At 39.4% G+C, this 22,323-nt stretch overlaps 2 protein-coding genes across 13 annotated transcripts in view; one reads left to right on the top strand and one right to left on the bottom strand.

Annotated features, from left to right (window-relative positions):
* The window catches only part of FLACC1 (flagellum associated containing coiled-coil domains 1), a 28,278-nt gene extending 27,892 nt beyond the window's left edge, over positions 1-386 (top strand). Inside the window, exon 15 of the mRNA XM_041737743.1 lies at positions 275-386. Coding sequence (XP_041593677.1) covers positions 275-386 — 112 coding nt within the window. The remainder of the gene's footprint in view (positions 1-274) is intronic.
* Positions 387-2,464: 2,078 nt separating this feature from the next.
* Positions 2,465-22,323, bottom strand: part of CASP8 (caspase 8) — a 40,583-nt gene continuing 20,724 nt past the window's right edge. For 8 of the 12 annotated variants that reach the window (XM_041737548.1, XM_041737546.1, XM_041737543.1 and 5 more), the window contains 8 exons: positions 13,612-13,950; positions 10,952-11,057; positions 9,974-10,112; positions 9,825-9,869; positions 9,356-9,441; positions 7,639-7,780; positions 4,572-5,073; positions 2,465-3,437 (listed from right to left, as the gene is read on the bottom strand). In XM_041737548.1, the coding sequence (XP_041593482.1) occupies positions 3,302-3,437; positions 4,572-5,073; positions 7,639-7,780; positions 9,356-9,441; positions 9,825-9,869; positions 9,974-10,112; positions 10,952-11,057; positions 13,612-13,916 (1,461 nt within the window). In that variant the 5' untranslated portion in view covers positions 13,917-13,950 and the 3' untranslated portion in view covers positions 2,465-3,301. Of the gene's footprint in view, positions 3,438-4,571; positions 5,074-7,638; positions 7,781-9,355; positions 9,442-9,824; positions 9,870-9,973; positions 10,113-10,951; positions 11,058-13,611; positions 13,951-21,794; positions 21,878-22,323 lie in introns of all 12 variants that reach the window. The other 4 variants (XM_041737539.1, XM_041737537.1, XM_041737538.1 and 1 more) reach the window with 1 other exon arrangement.

Here is a 22,323-nt window from a genome sequence, read left to right as displayed (position 1 = left end):
GTACTGGCTATTGCTAAAATAACTTTAATTCAAACTAATCAATCTGCAAGGTGATATATTTTGGGATGGCATACTTTGTTTCCCCTAAACAAAATATTCCTCATCTGGGATTTTGATAAATAAATATCATATCTCACTAAATTCAAAACCACTGCAAGTAATGTGTCCAACTGCCCCCAGTGAAGGAATGAAAATCATATTTCCTCCCCAGATATCTTACATCCCCTTCTACCCTTTGAGTCTATAGTGATACACCTTCTCTTTTTTTTTATAGGCAGAAAATAATTGCCAAAAATGAAGAAATTTATGAAGAACGATCTGGGAGGTCAACCTTTAGTTATGAGGATTATTCTAATACTTTAGAAGATTATAGCAATGAAAAATAAGAATTATGAGCAGAAAAATTGTTAGCCAGGGCAAAAGATGGTAGGAACACCATCTCTGTAGGCTTAGAGAATTCTTGTGAGGTTTTCTTGATAAATGTGTATTATGGGTTTAGTTCCTGGGTTGCCTTGGTTCTACTTTTGTCTTTTCACAATTTGCTTTCTTCTAAGTGGTTGAGAATGTTTGAATTCTCATCTCAATTATACAGAGTTTCAAGACTTCATTGAAAGGCGATGTTCTCTATATCTGGATCTGAGTTTTGTCTGTGCCATTGTACTATTTTCTCTTCCACGTTTGTGTATTTCATTATGAAAACACTGACCTAAGGAGCTTCTCCCTGTTAAATGTTGACTATATTTTGAAGTTTAACTTTTGTGCTCCTGGGACATTGAGATAATAATTTATTAATTCAATTCCAAAAACCTTTTCTTTTACATGTGTCCCCACTGCTCTACTTCTCAGACATATTCCTTATGCTATGATTTGGGGAAAGTGTCTGATAATTCTTGCCACCTTCTCTAAATAATCACCAGAATTCAAATGCCCACAGGGCAAGCAACACAAATTAGTGAAGTGGTCTGGACATAAGGAAAAACAATCGCATAAACATGCACAGTGATAAATGGCCATTGGCAGCAGCCTTAGTATAGGGGATTGAACAGGGTGGTATGGGGGACTGGGTGAACCCATTCCATTGTTGCACACAAGAGCATAGGATCAGATATTCTGATTGGATGTTCTGATTTTTCAAAACAAAGTATTGCGGTTTTTATGTGACATGTCCCAATTTTTAAATATGGGCAACAGTTTTTTAAAAAAATACAACTGTGTGAGCCAACATTGGGAGGCTAAAATGAAACCTATCTGTGATCCAAATGATTTCCACCTGTGAGATGCCAATGGCAAAAAACAAAGCCAAAACAAACAAACAAAACAATCTCCAACCACCAGTAAGTTAAAATTCTATTTTATTGTTAAAAATATTATTGAAAAAATTATTAAAAATTTCTTTAAAAAAGGCAACTTTGTATAAAATGAAGGCATAAAGAAAGAGCTAATGCAAATACATTAATGTAACATAATACCATCAGCAAAAAAGCAAGTCAGTATCAAGTGATACAGAAGCATGATATATATTCTAACATGTATATATGTTAGAAACAGCCTCTCTAACAAAACAAAACAAATTTATATTTTAAAAAACCTTTAAATTAGTGTAAAGGGTGGCTTGGAAAGAGAGGGACTGGAAGTACAAAAACATAAAGTTAATGTGCTCTTAACATCAGTCCTTTCAGAAGTGGATTTTTCTTTAAGATTTTATTTGAGACACACAGAGAGAGGCAGAGACATAGGCAAAGGGAGAAGCAGGCTCCCTGTGGGGAGCCCTATGTGGGACTTGATCCCAGGACCCCGGGATCATGACCTGAGCCCAGAGGCAGATGCTAAACCGAACCACCCTCGTGCCCCTCAAAAGTGGATTTAATGGTACTTATAAATAATAAGAACAAGGAAAATAATTCCTAGATTTTGTGAAATCTAAATCTAAACAGAGTTATGGTGCCTTTTGCCACTGAATCAGGGTTTCCTCATAGCTCAGGAGAGGAGGCTCATGTGTTTCTGGGATGGCAGGTCACACAAGTCAGAAGAGATCAGGTTGGATGTGGGAGCATTACACATGAGGATTTTTTTAGCTAGGTCAGATAACAAAAATCTCCTTTAGTGTCCTTTGAGAGGGGGTCACTGGCATCCCCCAGCATACTGTCAAAACATAGAAATTCAACTGAGTAAATTTAAAGACCAAATAGGATCAAATTGCAGTAAGTCACTTTCCTAAGGGGAATGGAAGGAGTTTGTCCAGTGGATTATTTCACCAGTGCTGACCAGGTAGGTAATTCCATGCTGACTGCTTAAAGATTACTTCCTGGGGAACTGAAACTTCATTTCAGTTAGGATTTAAGTCTTGGTTTGCTGACGTGGGGTTTATTTAGCACAAGTGACTCCATTTGGGGCCTGCTGTCTCTCTCTGTTTTATTTTAAAATTTTATTTCTTTATTCATAAGAGACACACAGAGAGAAGCAGAGACATAGGCAAAGAGAGAAACAGGCTTCCTTCAGGGATCCCGATGTGGGACTTGATTCCAGGACCCCGAGATCACAACCTGAGCCAAAGGCAGAGGCTCAATCACTGAGCCACCCAGGTACCCTTGCTGTCTCCTTTTTAACAATACCTTTTAGGAATGCCTGGCTGGCTCACTTGGTAGAGTGTGTGACTCTTGACCTTGGGGTTGTGAGTTCTAGCCCCATGTCATGGGATTGGGGGTTGGGGGAATGAGAGGGATAGAGTTTACTTAAAAAAAAAAAGTCGCAAAAATACCCTTTAACAATTGTACCTCACATTCTGCTCCATAGAATTACATCCAATTAGTGCAAGTGTAAATCTGACAAATTCTCATAGGAACCGGGAATGAAGAATCAGCCCTTTCACAGAAAGGGGGAAGATTATGGTTTTCTTGACTTTGTCTCCCAGTACTTGAACAGCATTCACTTATTCTGAGGCCTCAAGTGGGAAATTGCTTTCTCCATTCTCCCTCTTCTTATGCCTTATAAAATCTCTGCACTGCCATTAATTCTGTGTTCCAGGTTAAAGCTTTGGAATGACACCTTTAACCCTTTTTTTGCCTACTCTTGAGTTTTTTAAAAAACGTCTTCATTGAATCAAAATTAAAATCATACCTATGGTTATAAATCTCTAGCTATTACTGCAAAGCCAGAGATTTAGGCTTAAATTTGCCTAGGAATTAGGTTGTCCAGATTCTCATCCTCTCTCCTTACTGCCATCCAAAAAAAAAGAAGAAAAAAAAGCAGCATTTTACAAACAAATAAATTATGCATAGTGTTATGCAACTGAACAATAACATCAATTAGGAGGGAAGAAGAGTTTTTTTCTCAGTGTGAAAGTTGGTTGTGGCATTTGTTTTCCCATGTTTTTCCTGTCATCTTTATTGCTCACTTCAAAGTTCACCTCGGTAAGGATGGTGAGAATATCTTCACCCCTGAAAAAACAACAATACCGTGACCATCTGTTGGGGAACAATACTGGCAAACCCTTTCATTCACTGTACTTAGTGACTGTTCCTTCCCTCAAAACATCAGGCATTTGAAATCATAAGTTGCTAAACTAAGACGTGTCAAAGCTTTTCAGTAAAGGAGTAGCTTTAGAGCTTAAAAACTTATCTTTGGTTTACTCAACATCTCTATCGAACATCAGAAACCTCAGGGTCAGGATCACATTTGGGTTCTTTCCCCCCTGACTTGTTTGTACCTTACTCTTCCTCCTACTATGTCATTTGCCCCCATAATTGCCTTAATGTCCCCAAATATCCTCTGTTTCTGTGATCATCTATGATCTCTTTGGGCAAGGAAAAATCCAATGTCTCCTGCAGCTACTCCCGCCTTTCTCCCCAGCCTATTTTATCATGTGAGCTGGGCAACCTGTTCATCCACCTCTGTAGGATTGGTGGTTTAACTTACAAGAGAAAGACATGATGTTGATGTTATGACTCATTCCTTTATCTGCCATGGGAAATTCTTACTCTTCATACACTTAAAGCATGATGAGATATAGAGCTAGAAGACTTCTTGCTATTCATCTGTCAGGTGTGCACTTGGGTGAACTTGACTACAAAACCATCCTTTAGCTAAAGGAAACATACAGTATAATAAATGAAGGAAGGATGTTTTCCCACATGTTGTGGTTTCACATCAGACCAAATTAGTGGGAATATAAAGAATTAGTATTCTTTGGTACTTTTCTCTCACAACACACCAAGAGGGTCGGTTAGCTATTATAGAACTTTAACAGAGTTGGAGGATGTTAAACATTGAAATGTATTATTACCTTCTTGGAAGACTTCCAAAACTAGCTGCATTGGCTCAGTTATGTTTCTGCCTAAGAACAGAGCTGCACTGATTTTACATCATTCCCTGCTTTGTGACACTCTGACTGTCCTTTCAGGCACTAAATAAAAGAAACTCTGCAGTAAGTATCTCAGTTTTTTTTCCATCTATGAACTAAAGATGTGAGCACTTACCCCCTCTCCCACTTTGCAACTGACCTGGGAAGCACAACTATGTAATCCATAACTAGAAATTTGAAATGAGTAAAGGGCAGAGTAGCCAAAAATTACCTAGGACATCTTTCTCTTAGGCTCTGGCAAAGTGATTGTATATACCATGTCCCCTCCATGGGATTTCGGTAGGAAACACAGTTGTTCACAGTGGCCATCCCCAGCAGAAAGTCAGCATCCTCTGGGATATATCTCTTCTGATATGATGAGTCCATTTCTAAATAGGCTTCCTTCTGTTCAGAGTCAGTCTCAACAGCTATTCCTTTCTGGTATTTATCCCCTTGACAAGCCTGAATAAAAAAGATTTTGGGCTTGCCTGCAAGGGAAGGGCACTTTGAACCAGTGAAGTAAGAGGTCAGCTCATAGATAGGGGCTTCCTGCCCATCAGAGCCATAGATAATGCCCTTGTCTCCATGGGAGAGGATGCAGCAGATGAAGCAATCCTTGCTACTGTGGTCCATGCTTTGGTAGGATTGCAGAACTTCACAGATTTTCTTTGCTGTAGCATCTTTGAAATGCACTATCTCAAAATGAAGCTCACTAAAGGTCTTACTCAACGCATCTGAAAAATGAAATAAGAAAAGTCATATCACACCAAAGTAAATCCCAAACCATAGTCCGGGGCTAGAGAGAGCAATGATCAGATTAAGAATTTGAACCAGAACTGAAGAATAAGACCCTTTATATTCCTGGCTGAATTCCATAGTTTTCTGATACTTACTGTCCCCAGTTGAAAACATTTCCAGTCCTGAGGCAAATGATAAAGGAGAGAGAGTGCTATTGTTGGCTTTCTGTCTTTTTTTGACTAGTCTATATAAGATGGGTAAGCTATTATTTAGGCTTACTACCAAACCAATCTAAATAATGATTGTATTACTTACATAATCAGAACAAAAAACAAAAAAAAATAATAGAAGATTAATACTTATTTTATCTTGAACTCTCTCAAAATTGTTTATCAAAATACAAGATATGTGGGGCACCTGGGTGGCTCACTTGGTTGAGAATCTGACTTGATTTCAGCTCAGGTCATGATCTCAGGGTCCTGAGATCAGGCTCCCTGCTTAGCATGGAGTCTGCTTGTCCTTCTCCCTCTGCTCTTCCCCTTCCTCGTGCTCTCTCTCTCAAATAAATAAATCTTTAAATAAAAAAAAAAACAAGATATGAACGTTTGAAAAATCCGGTATTTATTTATACATTTTAGACTTTTTTTTCCATAGAGAATTTAATTTAATTTTTTAAAAGATTTTATTTAATCATGAGACACACACACACAGAGGCAGAGACATAGGCAGAGGGAGAAGCAGGCTCCCGGTGGGGACCCTGATATGGGACTTCATCTCAGGATTCCAGGATCATGACTTCAGCCAAAGATAGACGCTCAACCACTGAGCCACCCATGTGTTTCAGATTTAATTTTATTTAAATTCAATTTGCCAAAATATAATATAATGCCCAGTGCTCATCTCATCATGTGAAATTTTAGACTTGTATTGAGTTTCTATTATGGAGGATGAGCATTTGATGCTCTTATATTGTTCACAAATTTTAGTTGAATCAATAGTACTATGTAAACACAATATTCTTTAATTATGTTTCCTTCCTTATTAAATTTTTTGTCTTTCCTGGAATTAGTAATTGCTGTATTTTTTCATTGGTTTGTTTTCTATATGCATAAGCTTATTTTTGCCCAAGTTCTCTAAGATCTAGTCAAAACCTTTCAACATTTTCAAGGTGCCTGACTCATTTCTTTACCTAAAAATTGTATATACACAGTGAAGTGATTACCACAGTCAAGCTAATAACATCTCCTCACATACTTAATTACCCTTTGTGTGTGTGTGTGTGTGTGTGTATGTTGATGAGAACACTTAGCATATTTCTAGTATTCAATACAGTATTATTAACTATAATAATGTTGCACATTAGATGTCTAGATTTTTCTGCAACTCTGTACCTACCCTTTGACCAAAAGGCCAAATACAATCAAATATTATTTTAATAAGAATGTTTTTAATAGTGAAAAGCTTGGGTGGCTCAGTCGGTTAAGTGTCCAACTCTTGATTTCAGTTCAGGTCATGATCCCAGAGTCATGACATGAAGCCCTGCATTGGTTTCCACACTGGATGTGGAGTCTGCTCAAGATTCTCTCTGTCCGTCTCCCTTTGACCCCTCACACACACACACACACACACACACACAGCTTGCATGCCTCTCTCTCTTTCTCTCTGTCTCTCTCAAAAAAATTGTTTTAATAGTAAATGAATGGAAATCAAAGGTCTGAAATCTTTTCTTCAATGCCAAGGTGTATAATAAGGACTGATATAGTAAATGGACTTAAGCTCTGTGGCTTTGGAAATCTTAGAATAAATTTGCTTGAATAAACTGTTAACAGAGACCATTAGCAGAGTCTTGGTGATTAAAATCAACCTACACTAATATTCTAAATTTTATTCAGTTAAAAAAATAAATCATTTCTTAATGTTATGACTCATAAACACCATTTTCAAAAATCCATTTGTTGGGTTGGATTATTTCTATTTATTACTTTTAGTAGTAGCCATTTCCATGTTCACCTGTTGCAAATTCTTTTCTCATTTAATTTATGTTCTCATAAGTTTTCATTTAACTTGTAAGTTCTTAAAAGTTCTCTTATAAGTTGTTCCTCCTAAATAGGCTGAGCAAAAGAATATCTAGCTAGTTTAATATTTGGAAATGCTATTTCTATTAAAGATTCGCAATTTCATCTATCCAACTTTGTAAATGCAACTTCTATATGTGGTCTTGGTCCCAAGGCAATGTTTTCTCCTAATACTTAATACATTCTACAGAAGCACTATTCATTAAGTTGAATTAAAAGCAAAGCTTATTGTTGCTGCTTTTTATTATAAGCCTTTTGATAAGACTTGATATTTTGTCTTATATACATTACTTTGGTTTAAAAAGTAGTTAATAAAACAAAAGAAGAAAATATATAAAAATGTTCATCATTTCCACAAGGAAATACGATTACATTCATTTTTTTCTGAAACATGAGGCCCTGTTGGTACAATTTTTGTTCTCACCTTTTGATTAAAAAAACTTATATATTATAAATATTTCACTTCTTTTCAGGGTTCTACTGTACCTGCATCCAAGTCTGTTCCATTCCTATCCTTAATGCTCTGAAGTTTGGGCACTTCCCTCCGTGCTACACTAAAATCATAATTGTTGAAGATCAAACAATATCCTCGAGGTTTGCTTTTCATTCGGTAAACTTTGTCTGATGTCTGGAAAACAAAAATCCAACCCAAGAGCTGACTCTGTGAGTCAAACACTTGGGATGTGAACAAATAACTCCCTAGTAAGAAGTGAGGCTGTCCTCTTAGCCAAACAGGGACACAAGTGTACTTTCCATGGCCCTACCCCAACTTGACATTATTTCTCTGGTGACTTAGTTTCCACCTGTTCCTTTGACATGGAATCCCCACATTTCTGCCCCACAGTTGTGTGTAAAATCAGTGTCCCAGTACTTGGGCCTCTTGAGCACTTTGCACATACATTAACACTGTTGTCATCATAACATATCTTCACCATTTGTTCTTGTTTCTGCTCAAGACAACTAACAGCTGTGCCAGGAACTAGAATGTATTAATTTGTGAGCATTCAATCAGGAAAATGCTGAATGGATGAATGTCTTAATGCTGTCTCTGGGCTGCCTATTGTCACCTCATGCTTCCACGGGCCATCTAGTCAACTCATCTATGTTTCTAGGCTAACAGCCCAGGGCCTGCCCTTCACACATGACATCGTACGGTCTGAGGATTTTGAAAGCCAATGACTTCATTTGGCTCTCAGGACCACAGGGACTGAAAGAGAGAGATTGTACTAGCCAGGCAGGTCTTGCCTAACTGCAGGTTACAGTATCCTGTGTCCTGGCTTTCCCAGGGTTGTTTCAATGCTGAGATACTCAGCATTTACTGGGAAACCCATGCAACTCCTCAAGGTAGAGAAAAGGGCTCCACACTAAAGGCTCAAATTCCTGGTTCAACTACTTAATAATCTTAAGACTTTGTGCAATTACCTAATCTTTCTGGCACTCAGGATGGTTAGCTGTTCAGTGGGGACATGAACACTCAGTAGAGTGCTTTACTATTTGCAAAGTGCGATGTGACTTTGGTCAATCCTCGATTTTTCAGGGCTAGGTAGGTCTGGTGATTTGCTCAGGAGCCCACTCATAACTGGTCTCTCTCAGTTTAATTTCAAGTCTCCCCCTGGACTGGTAGCATTCAGGTTTTCCTCTGCTTCCTGCCACAGAGAGGAAGTAAAAAGGGCTAATGAATCACAATGTGGTTGGTGAATCTTTGACGGTTAATAAACCCAAATGATTATGTCTAGAAAGGCGATTCTTTCCCCAGCTCATTGAGATGAGAACATAGAGATGGCTAGATCATGAGTATTTGTTGCTTACCCCTAAATCAGCACAGAGAAACAGTTTTGAAATGTCACCCTAAAAGAAAAGGCTTTGCTTTTCCCAGTCCCACTACGCTTTTCTCCCAAAGCCTTCTCCCGCTTCAGCAGGCCAGATGCTGAAAGGGTTGCCAGGAGGCTTCTCGATTCCTCAGCCCTCCAACTATTCTAATGCCTTTGTCTTTGGATTTAAAATAAAATTTTAATGCTTGTTACTTTTAAAACTTAAGAAAATCACATTTTAAATTTGTCTGTTTGTGAAAATTTTCTATAGTTCTCAAAATTTCCAGGAAGCATCTGCCTCTTACTAGTTTATCTGGAAACTTGAAAGCTAAGGAATACAAGAACTAGAATCTGCAATCCAAAGAGAAAAAGGAGTCTGAATTTCTACACACCTCTGATTCATAGTCCTGTTCTCCTAGAGAGTCCGACATTGGCAATATCTTCACGGATCCCTCCCTTATAGGCAACTGAGACATATCTGGAATGAGACATAGAAGGGAGGGTATTTTGGTAAAGAAACACATAGCACCAAGGATACCATAAGGTCCCCTTTAAAATGAAAATTCATGGACTACCTTAAACATAATATCCTTGCAGTCCACAGAATAAAAATTGTTTTACTAACTCTTCACCTATTTTAAACTTGTCAGCCTGGGGATGAAGGCCTACGTCTTTTGACAATAGTTGTATATCTTTCAACATGTAGAGAGTGACAACAAGTAGGCACCAAGCCGCCTACTTGGTAGTAGGTATCACGTCCATTAAGATGTGGATGTGATAGAAGGTTGTGGGGAGAGGAAGCAATGGGGGTATCTGATAATAAATTAACTGAATAAGTCTTAAAAACATATTTCATATTACCATTTGAAATTTCATCTAGACTTCTTTGAAGGTTCATTGTTTGCTCTGAATTAAAAAAGAAACATTTGATTAGAAATAATTGTGACATAGAGGGATCTGTCAATTTAAGAATACATTTTGCTAATTCACAGTAGTCAAGTTATTTCTACCTCTGTTTAATTCTTCATAATCTGTGATTTTCTTCAGCAGGCTTTTGTTGATTTGGTCACAGATTCTTTTCAGGGTGTCCAAATTTCTTTCCCCTAGAATGACCCTCTTCTCCATCTCTATGAAAATATCAAGCAAGTTCTAGAAGGAAGAGAAGTAAAGTTGGAAGACTGGATGAGACATACTGGTTTTTAGATTAGGTTTTCTTTCTTTCTTTCTTTCTTTCTTTCTTTCTTTCTTTCATTCATTCATTCATTCTACTTTCTCCAAACAGAGGGCCCACTCTAGTTTCCCAAACTAACCCTCCTGACAGGACATCCCAGTAGATCTTATAAAGCCAGTAGAGCACTAGAGAAGCAATTCTGTGTTGTATGGCCCAAGAAGACAGAAATGAGAAGGTAGAGGAAAAGTGACATCAGGTGTCACCCAGGCCCCAAGCCCTGTGCTGAAATCAGCCATGGACACAATTAGGTGAAGTTGTGAAACAGCTTGAGGTGCATGGCTGAGACAAGGTAGCCTGGTCCCCATAGTGACAGCCCTGGGAGCTGCGTCTCTCCTGACACTGCCTCTGGTCCCTGATTCACCTCCAGTCCCATGTTCACATGCACGCACACGCATGCACACGCACATGCACACATACAGAGTTCCAGGTCCCAGGTGGTTTCAGAGACTACAGAAGTGGGAAGATGTCTCCAGCTCACCACAGTCCTTCCCCACATTGGGCTATGCTTCTACCACCAGTCTTCTTTCCGAGCTACTGACTCTGCCCTGCTCCTGATAATTAATGTGAGCAGTACTTCACAGTATACAAAGGAATTGTATCTGCAACACTGCTGCCCAACAACATTTTCCTTTCCCCTAGTTAAAAAGTGAGAGTCCAGATTGCTTTTACTGGACCAGCCCTCTCTCCAGTCGCAGCAGTCCCCACTGACTGGCTCAACCTCAGGACCAGATCTTGGTGAAACATCACCAGGGCTTACCAAATCATCATCCAATTTACATCTGGAGATCTCCCGGCTCAAGAGAAACTTAAAGGATTTCAATTCCAATTTGCTTACATCTTCTGAAATCTGAAAAAGCATGACCCTGTGGTGGGAAATGGAGACACTTTAGAAATGGCTTCTCAGATAATTTCCCATTTGACAAAAGGAGTTGCAGTGGAAACTTGATTCTAGTCACCACTCCTTAAAGACAGCTAATGACATACTTTATGAGTTGAATCTTTGGAAAGAGGCTGCTGCAGGGACATAACAGACTACTGACTCATGCCCCAATGCTCTACCCTTAACAGAATTTGCAGTTCCACTGACTATGCCACACAGTTAATTTCAGTGAGATGAATTTTGTTTTTCCTTGGTCCTCCACTATAAAGTCACTTATTGCAGTAGAAAAAAAAGGAAAGTTTTATTTTGGAAATTATACTTTTCAACATGCAAACTGGATCATCACTTCCTTGATTAAAACTTGTTAGCGCTCTCCTAGCTGTCAACTTCCACAGGAAGGCTCAACACTCGGTTCTGGAATACAGACCTCTGTGCAGCGAGTCCAGCCTACCCCCTCAGCTTCTCTAGCGACTCCTCACCACCAGTCCCCCTCCACTCCCCAAACACACCCAGCTGTCCTGTCCCCACCTTTATCTATGCTTTCACATCCCCATTCCCTTGTCCATCCTCAGACACAGAGTCACCCACTAAGCTTGAGTCCCGCCCGAGTATGCTTGAGAATGCATTCACCCCATGGTGCCTTGTATCCCCAGAAAGTTTACACACATGTTGTAATTGTCTGCTTTGGAAGCCCTCTGAGCCCCTTGAGAGGAGGGTTCGTGCCCTTTTTGTTTCCATAAGCCCAGGGGGTCACGAGGTGAAGTGTGTAAGTGCAGAGGGCCTAGACTGATTTCGGAACTCTGGTTCCATCATCTCAGAGCCGTGTGACTTTGGATGTGTTATGCGCTCTTTTCCCTCATCTGTAAACTTGTAGATAATACTATATACCATTGGAACATATTAAGAATAATACGAACAAGTTTATCTGACGTGTTGAAGCCAACTGGCAACATGCTAAGTGTTCAATACACAACAGGCATTATTATTTTTTCATCTATGATAAGTTCTTGAGATACATTTGTTGAAGGAGCAAAGCAAAGTTCAATAAGTTAGCAAACCTTCCACTATTATGTAAAGGAAAATAACAACACAAAAACATTTGTGAATGTCCTGGCCCATAGTCTCAGAGACCCAAGATTTGGCATGTTCTTTATCATATGTTTCTCTACTTAGAGCTTCTTGAGAATTTTGATTTTAAGTGGCAAAAGAGATGTCCTGGGTGTATGAGCTTCCTAAGGCTGCCATAACAATGTCCCACAAACTGGGCAGCTTAACATGGTAGAGACATTTATATTCACAAATAGGCCACACTAGGGTAGCCTGGGTGGCTCAGCAGTTTGGCGCTGCCTTCAGCCCAGGGCCTGATCCTGGAGACCCAGGATGGAGTCCCACGTCGGGATCCCTGCATGGAGCCTGCTTCTCCTTCTGCCTGTGTCTCTGCCTCTCTCCCTCTCTCTCTCTCTCTCTCTCTCTCTGTGTCTCTCATGAATAAATAAATAAAATCTTTTTTAAAAAAATAGGCCACAAAAGTAGAGGATAGTGGCTTTCAGCCCTGGCTGTGAGGACTCACTGTCACACACATGCCATCATTATTGACAAGAAAGAAGAGACGGGTGAAATGGGCCACAGCTAAGGCTTGAGTAGAAGTTTTCAGAAGGGAAGCTAAAAATAACTTTAGGGAGTATCTGATAACACGGCATGTTGAAAGACAGAAGTTGGTAATGTGTTTCTGTTTTTAAAGTCTATTACCTATATATATGATCACTCACCCCATGCAGCCCCTTCTGCCCATATTTTAATAAAATCACCTTTTTGCACGCACACACACACACACACACACACACACAAAGAAATCTGTTACCAATTCATAAAAACGTAACAGAACATGGCTTGTTATCACCCCTGGGTACCCGCTATCCCACAGGCAGGGAGAGACCCAGCTGCAAGGTGTTGGGCAGGACAGACGACTGAAGTTACCACCATTCTCCTGGCAGCAGCTGGGCCCCAGGGCTCGGCAGTCCTTGTGGGGTCCAGCCTGGCTGGTCCAGGATACTGGCCGCACATCCCTCTCTCTGGAGGACACTGTGATGCAAGTTTTTCATTGTGAAATAAAAGCCTAAAACCCCACTGAGCGTTTCCATAGTCACCCACAAGCAGGTGGAGGGGGATTTCAGGTAAGCAGGGGCAATGCTTCATCCAGAAATAAGCAAAGTAAGCATGCGATGTAGACATCAACCAAGCAGAGGCAACAGAAGGGTAGACAGAGAGAACATCCAGCAGGCGACTGTTCTAATTTTAGCACACCTACAGGTAACGTTGCACTTTGGAAACACTTTTTTTTTTTTTTAATTTTCTGGCTTCACCTTTTTACTGAATTATATACAAGGTCTCTAAATTTCTCTATCTGGCCCTGGTGGGACATCTTCAAGGAACTTCCAAAGTCATACCACACAGACAGCCGCAAGCAGCCCTGCCCACAGACACCCGTCCGCTGCACCCACGCCTCCCAGTGCCTGAACCGTGGAGGTCCTCCCCACCTGTAGGCAGAGATCTGGGCTCTGCCTGGTATCTGAAGCTCCTGCTGCATGTCTTCCTTGCTGGTGTCCAGGTAGGTCATCAGCAGATCCAGTCTATTAATTCGGAAAAGCAGCTCCTTCAAAAAGAACAGGTTGCTTTCCTCCAACATTCTCTTTTCCTGGAGTCTCTGGAATAACATCAAGGGATCCTTGATGGGCTCCTGCTTCTTCTGTGGGATGTAGTCCAAGCTCAGGAATTTGAGGGAGGCCAGTTCGTCACTGTCCAGCTGTTCCCCAATATTGTAGAGACATTTGCTGAAATCCATGTTGGTCAAGTATCAGGACGAGGTAGTTGTTAACCTAGGTCAAAACACAATATTATGTTCAGACGAGGAAGAGAAGTACTATTTACTGGTCTATTCCTTCATCAAGTGCTGTTATCTCTACTACACCAGATGTCTTACTGAGGACACAGGGAAGAAACAAAACAAAAAACAAAACAAATAGGACAGGTTTCTGCTCTCAAGTAGCTCACTATTTTGGAAGGTGGATATACAAATTAGCCAATGGTTCGAGAGTTAACCAGGGCACAGTAGGAATATAGCCAGGGGAAAGGGCCTCCTGGATGGCAGGCACCTTTGGGAAGGAGGTGGGAATAAATGTATGTGGAAGATGGAGGCGAGAATGTTCAAGTCAACTCAGGCAGGCACAATTTGCCCAACAAAGTAACCATGAGTGTCTGGGAGGGGAAGTGGTGGCAATAGGGATGAAGCTGTGGCCAGGAACCATTACAAAGGGCCTCATGTGTAGGGCAAAGGCTCAGGCTTTACCCTAGAGGTGATGGGGAACTCAGAAAGGACTGTAATGTCATCCAGTTTGGGATTAACATGAAAAGTGTGGAGGATAGGGGCGCCTGGTGGCTCAGTGGGTTAAGCATCTGCCTTTCACTCAGGTCATGATCCTGGGGTCCTGGTTGTCTCCCTGCTCAGCAGAAAGCCTGCTTCTCCAGTTCCTTCTGCCCCTCCCCCACTCATGCTGTCTCTTGTGTGACCTGGCTCTCTCAAATAAATACATAAACCCCTTTAAAAAAAAAGTGGATGCCTGGGTGACTCAGTCAGTTGAGCATCTGCCTGTTGCTCAGGTCATGACCTCAGGGTCTGGGGTAGAGCCCTGCATCAGGCTTCCTGCCCAGCATGGAGCCTGTTTCTCCCTTTCCTCTCAGCTCCTCCCCACCGCACACGTGCTCGCTCTCTCTCCCTCTCCCTGCTCTCTCTCTCTCTCTCTCTCAAATGAATAAGTAAAATATTTTTTAAAAAATTTAAATTAAAATTTAAAAATATGTGTGGAGGATAGGCCAAAAGGACCAGAGGCCAGAGAAAGAATGGGATCTGACTGAAACAATGGTGCTGGGAAGACATGCCACAGTGTTATACCCCAAAGGCCTCAGGATCATGTGCCTCTAGAGGCAGTTCCCTGCACTGGCTAACATTTTTTGGATGAAAACACAAATCCTGATTCTATTACTTGAGGTAATGATCAAGTGAACCAGGACTTATGTATTTTCTATATCCAATGTTAAAATAGAAATATTTGAGGGGCACCCGGTTGGCTCAGTCAGTTAAGAGTTTGACTCTTGATTTCAGCTGAGGTGATGATCTCAGGGTCACAAGACTGAGCCCTGCGTCAAACTCCGTGCTGGAAGTGGAGCCTGCTTAAGATTCTCTCTCCCTCTCCCTCTGTCCCTCCCCACCCCGACCCTCCCCTGCACACATGGCTCTATCTCTCTAAACAAATAAATAAATAAGTAAGTAAATAGATAAATAAATAAGTAAATAAAAATATTTTTGATTTGCACATAAAGGTTAAATTTTAATATTTTCAAAAAGTACCCTGAAAGACTTTGAAATTTGTAGTTTTTCCTTTTAAAACACCTTCCTGGGCACCTGGGTGACTCAGTGGTTGAGCATCTGCCTGTGGCTCAGGACAAGATCTGGGGGTCCTGGGATGGAGTCCTGCATTGGGCTCCCCACAGAGAGCCTGCTTTTCCCTCTGCCTTTGTTTCTGCCTCTGTGTCTCTCATGAATAAATAAATAAAACCTTTAAAAAAGACAAAAAAACACCTTCCCTCTCCCTTGCCCACTCTGATTATAGAAGCAGTGTTTTTTTGTGTGTATGAAAATTGAAAATACAGTAAATTATAACATGGTCTCAGTTATCATTATCATACACCACACACACATGCATGTGCATGCAAAGATGCATTCATATAAAAATTAGAATCAGGCTGCATATCCAGGTGTGTACAACTATTTTTCCCCACTTAATATTTATTTTTTTTTTAAATTTTTTATTTATTTATGATAGTCACATACAGAGAGAGAGAGATAGAGGCAGAGACACAGGCAGAGGGAGAAGCAGGCTCCATGCACCGGGAGCCCGACGTGGGATTCGATCCTGGGTCTCCAGGATCGCGCCCTGGGCCAAAGGCAGGCGCCAAACCGCTGCGCCACCCAGGGATCCCTCCCCACCTAATATTTAGAACAAACATTTACCCCTACCATTAAATATTCTTCTTTGGCACATTTTTAATATTTCTTGATCTCCAGCATGCAAATATAGCAAAATTTATTTTAAGGGATTTTTAATTCCTTTACTCTTAAAAATAATATAATATTGAGAAGCTTTTTCACATATCCTGTGCATATCTCTGATTATTTCCCTCTTAGAAGCCGAATTATGGAACAAAACCTTTTATTCCCCTTTTAATCTAGAGCATACATCATTGTTTAGATACACTTTGAAAGATACACTTGAAAGATACACTTTGTATGGGGTTCTCAAAGGCTGTAGAGCCTACATCTTTCACAAAAGCAACCAATTATCATGAAAATACTTTTATTTAGAAAAGACATCTTAAATATGTGGCTATCACCTAATGACATATGTTAAAAATGTAGCAAGCAAAACCTACTGGACATCAAAGGGGGCAAACTAGCAGGTTCATTTCTTAAATCACATTCCATAGAATCACACATGTACTAAACAGACTATGCGCATGGACTGTCACCACACAATGTGCAACCCTGAACAACTGGAAACATCCCAAATTCCGTCAATATAGAAATGGCTGATTAAACTAAGGTATAGTCGTACTACAGAATATTGTGCAGCAGTTAAGAAAATCCACTCCAGGGATCCCTGGGTGGCGCAGGGGTTTGGCGCCTGCCTTTGGCCCAGGGCACGATCCTGGAGACCCGGGATCGAATCCCACGTCGGGCTCCCGGTGCATGGAGCCTGCTTCTCCCTCTGCCTGTGTCTGTGCCTCCCTCTCTCTCTCTCTGACTATCATAAATAAATAAATTAAAAAAAAAAAAAGAAAATCCACTCCATCTTCTGAAATAAAAATGATAGCTATCCAAGATGTGTTATTATGACAGTAAAAAAAAAAAGTAGAAAAAGTCATTACAATATTTGTTAAAAATATGTTTATTTTTAAAAATTACTCAAAGCAATACGAGATTTTCAGTGGTTGCAGATACATATGCAAAAGCAGAAAATAAAAAGGTAACAAGGTTCTGGGAAGAGACATATCAAATTCAAAAGTTTCTTCCGGGGAATAAAGGAGAAAACTAGAACCAGGGGGTAAAGAAGTGAGGAAATAGAGTTGCCCTTTCCTTGTAATATGGTAAGAAGGATGTATGCAGATATTCTCTGTGTAAATGAAACTACTGTTAAAATACATCAGTTTGTTCTTGGGTTTAAGGTTAGTGTAAGAGAGTGAGTGAAGGAGGAACAGGAAATGACACACCACAGGCACATCAACCAGGAAAAGAAACCAAATCAGAGAAGCAACACAACACTGTTTGTGTTGTTCTGTTTTGTTTTTTAAGTAGGCTCCATGCCCGGCACCCAGTGTGTAGCCGAATGTGGAACTCACAACCCTGAGATCAAGACCTGAGCTGGTATCAAGAGTCGGTCACTTAGCTGAATGAGCTACCCGGGCGCCCCCACATTTGTGTTCTTCAAAGAAAATAAAGTATTAGAAGAATTTAAACTTTAAAAAAGAATTTAAGAGAACTCAGAAAACCTATCTGCCCTGAAAATAACAGGAAACTTCCACACGCCTTTCTTTGAAAATAAAAAATCTAGTAGACCGAGTAGAAAACTGAAAGATCGAAGTGGCACAAGTGACAAACTCTAACAGAATTTCCTCCCAGTAGCAAATACTTGTCCTTTCAAACACATACCAAGTAGTCACAAAAGTTGTCCACAAAGAAAATCTTAATACAAGATTTCCAAACAACAGAAATAGTACCAGTCCATATTCTCCTTTAGAATTTAACAGTGAAATTAGAAACTAATGTGTAATTAGAAGTTAGCAATGAAAAATAGTCAAACTGAATGCACTACAAAAAAGAGCTATCCTCGTTTTTCAACACACTGTGTTAGAACAATTGGGCAAACTTCTAGAACAAACTGAAATGGATCATAACTGAAATCTGCGTTAAAATAAGCTGCAGATGGATCAGAGATTCAAACTTGAAAAATTAAAATACTAAGGAAAGAAATATTGGAGAATTGTTTAAAATAATCATGCTGTGGTAAAGAATCTAAGTACAACAGAAAACCTAGAAGCCATTACAGAAAGGTTCATAAATGCCCTTAAATAATAACTAAAATATTCTGCAAAAATAAGCCAACAAACGTTAAAAATAAATAAATCTTGGACTAGGAAAAAGTAGAAAAAGGACTGATTTTCTTAAAACAAGACTCTTGTAAGTTAATTTTTTTTGAAAGAGAGATAAAGACCAATAATCCAATGCATAAACAGGTAAAGATCATAAGCACACAGTTCAGAGAAAAGTTAAGTACCAGTGGCTTTATTTCTTGAAACCAATGGCTTTTAAAGATTTGAAAAGATATTCAACCTCATTCACAACAACAAAAAAAAAAAATATTTAAGCAACTTGAAATTACAAAAGACAATTTTTTAAAAACAGGCAGTTGGGTAATTTGGCCTTGTGGGTTAAAATATAAAATGACCCCACAATTTGACTTCCAGGAGTTTTTGCTACATTAGGTTAAGCGCCATGTACTTAAAAACATGTACACAGCTTTTCAGGGCAGCATTGCTTGAAAGAACAAAAGGGCAGAAGCAACTGTTTATCAGTATGAGAAGTTCAAAGAAACTTTACTGAGATATTTAAAAAGTATAGGAAGATCGTCATGATTGAATTTGTGTGATCTATTAAGTGGTGTGTGGATTTGTGTATTCACAGATCTTTGAATAGAACCAATACACGGGCAGCTGCTTCAGCGGCTGCTTCAGAGAGGATCTAGAGGCCCAGTGCTGGAGTGGATGAGGCCAAAAAGGTGGCAGAAAATTCAAGGTGACACCTTGAATTTTTACCAGGTGCATGCATTATTTATCCTACATGGACTTACATTTAAATGAAAATCACTACTTAAAGGCCCAATTTCATTCATAAGCTGGAAAGGACCTAAACTAGGTCCAGCTCTGTTTAGCACCATTAGCTCCAATGTCCTTACAGTTTTAAATCAGTTCTAACCTCTATTAAAGTCTCATTTTGGGTATTATACTGAGTGAAATAAGTCAATAAGAGAAGGACAAACATTATATGGTCTCATTCATTTGGGGAATATAAAAAAAAATAGTGAAAGGGAATAAAGGGCAAAGGAGAAAAAAATGAATGGGATATATCAGAAAGGGAGACAGAACATGAGAGACTCCTAACTCTGGGAAACGATCTAGGGGTGGTGGAAGGGGAGGTGGGCCGGGGAGTGACTGGGTGATGGGCAGTGAGGGGGGCACTTGATGGGATGAGCACTGGGTGTTATTCTATATGTTGGCAAATTGAACACCAATAAAAAATAAATTTATAAAAAAATAAAATAAAATCTCATTTTACAGAATCAAATGAACCAAAGAATCAAATAAAAGTAGAATGTCTTTTTTTCCTCCATAATTTTTTCTGATAACAATGCTTATTGTATTGATTTTAGAAGGCACAGAAAAGATAAAAGGGAAAATAAAAATTACCTACTAATTCCACCATCCAAAGATAATCACCTAATAATATTTTACCATCTTTCCTACCAAGCATTTTATATATATTTATATTTCCCCTCATATACCATATTTCTGAGGTATAAGTGGACTTTTCACTGGTAATATTGTAAATACATCTTGATATCTTCATTTTTTCTTCTCCAGCATGGATTTTAAAATTTGTAAAGTACAAAATCGCAGGATTGGACCATAATTTATGTAACCAGTCTCTGCTAATATTTAGAATAAGCTCTTAAAATGGAAGTCTCCGTGTACACCTCTGATTATTTTCTTAGAATAATTTCCTAGGAGTAATAACTATTGGATCCAAAGGAATAAACCTTCTTTAAGGCTTTTGTTACTACATATTCAATAGCATTTTATGACAGTATATTATAATAATAATACTACAATCCAAGGCCAGGATGATACGAGGTTTGGTTATAACATGATCAGCACTTGGCTCCTGTCCTCTGTCGCTGTTTCATCTCATTCATTTTATTATCTTTGCAATAATTACACAATGCTTTCTAAATGATTTTTGCATATCAAAATGGAGGGTTAGTAGGGAAAATGCTGGCAGGGCTTCTTTTCTGGTCCAGGTTTTACAGGACACACTATGGCATCATCTTCAGTCTTTGTTTAGACCACACATCTCTCTAGTCATAGTGCCTGAAAAGCAATTCGCTGTAACAGAATTTTACACCGTTGATGACGAGCCGCCTCTAAGCACAAAGATCCACAAGTACAAGGATCGTGGAATGGATATTGTTTTATGGGACCTAGGTTTCCTGCATAATGGGCTAGAAATTTTGTCACAGTAACAATTTTTAAAGAAAACTTATTCTTGAATTTTTCTGATCCTAAAATAGTAAAAGTCAAACTTATTCCTTAGAGAACGAACAGAAAAGTATAAAGAGAAAAAGAAAAATCACTTAGAAACTCACCATTTAGAAATAATTCTTTGGTTATATTCGGTGGTTTTCTTCCATCTATAGTCGTGTGTGTGTGTGTGTGTAAATACATATATATATTTATACATATATCTGTGTGTTTATATACATACATAAAACATAAATTTGAATATTTTCATATTTTCATACATAATGCATACACTGTAGAAGAAAGGGATGGGGATGCAACGCCTCGAGGAAATTTTCTTTCACTTTCAGTTATACGATATCTGTTAAATAATAAATCCATATAAATAGATTTGTAGGGTCACTTGGTGGCTAAGTGGTTGAGCATCTGCCTTCGGCTCAGGTCATGATCCCAGGGTCCTGGGATCAAGTCCTGCATCAAGCTCCCCTCAGGGAGCCTGCTTCTCCTGCCTATGTCTCTGCCTCTCTCTGTGTGTCTCTCATGAATAAATAAATAAAATATTTTTTAAAATATTTGTATTATATAAATATAAGTATGTTTAATATTTTAATAATAAATTTATTCCCAAAAGTATTTGATATACATAAATGTTTCTATTATGATATACAAGCGTTTATAACATATATCCATATAAACTTAAAAATATGTTTTTACTCATTTTACTACAAGCCTTTGAAAAATTGGTATTATCATCTTCATGTTACGATTATGAAAATCAGTTTAGAAATAAGCTTGTAGGAGAGGCGTCGGGCTCAAATTTGAACATCTTACTGGAGAGTTTCAACGACAGGCTCTGCAAAGATTTAGATTTTATTCTACTTGCAGTTGGAAGCCAGTGAAAGAATTTAACCAAAAAAAGACATGTAATCATAATTTTTTCAAAGATTAAAATATTTTTAAAAATTGAAAGACAAAGATAGTCCCAAAACACAAAACCAGGAATCTTTAATAAGTCTACTGCGGCAGAAAGGTCAGAATCTGAGAAATCAGACCTTATCTCCTTCCAGAGTCCCAACTCTACCCCTGCTTTGGCCATGCTTTAATTAAGGATGAGCTCTCTGTAAAGATAGTAATACTTGGAACATTCCAGAAAAACCTAACCTAAGCTGGAGGGCGCCTTGAGATCTGGGATCTGTGGGGCTCTCCCCATGACTCTCAGAGGGACTACTAATTCTTACCATTTTCTCACCCTCAATGGCCTGAAACGTCTAGAATCAAAGGTCTTTCTTCCCGGAGTCCCATCCAACCTTACCAAAGAAGCCGATAATCCTAGGACCCTCAAGCAGCAGCAGCAGCTTCTCCAGAGGCCTGTTTTCCCGGGCACACGACACACGACTAAAACAAGAGTACAGAACTAAGCTAGCTCCGCTCTACTTCCTGTTTGTGAAATAGTGACTCATTTAGGCTGAGTAAGGCTAGCTTGCCCCAGAGCAGTATCTCCTCCCAGAATTCAAGATTGTGAGAGAAACAGGGGACAGGGGACAGGTTACAGGTGGGGAGCTGGGCCACCTGAGCTTTTGGCTTTGGCTGTGTGTTTGGATGGTCATTCTGCCTTTAGGGCCTCATTACCACATTCCAAAATAAGAAAGGTGGTCTGGATGGTAACTAAGAACCCCTTCTTTTCATATTTCAGGAATTTACAGATTTTTCTGGGTTCATTATGAAGACTTAAATGTTTTCATTCAGCAAATATTTATTGAGCACTTCCGAGAGATCTGAAAAGTGTGGGGCCCTCAGCATGGTTCTCAGAGGATCTGCTAACCCCCACAGCTAACTCTCAT

This window comes from Vulpes lagopus, chromosome 22, assembly GCF_018345385.1.
Source record: "Vulpes lagopus strain Blue_001 chromosome 22, ASM1834538v1, whole genome shotgun sequence".
Taxonomy (NCBI): Eukaryota; Metazoa; Chordata; class Mammalia; order Carnivora; family Canidae; genus Vulpes; species Vulpes lagopus.
Note: the sequence above shows the minus strand (reverse complement) of the source record. Positions and strands in the feature narration are given on the sequence as shown.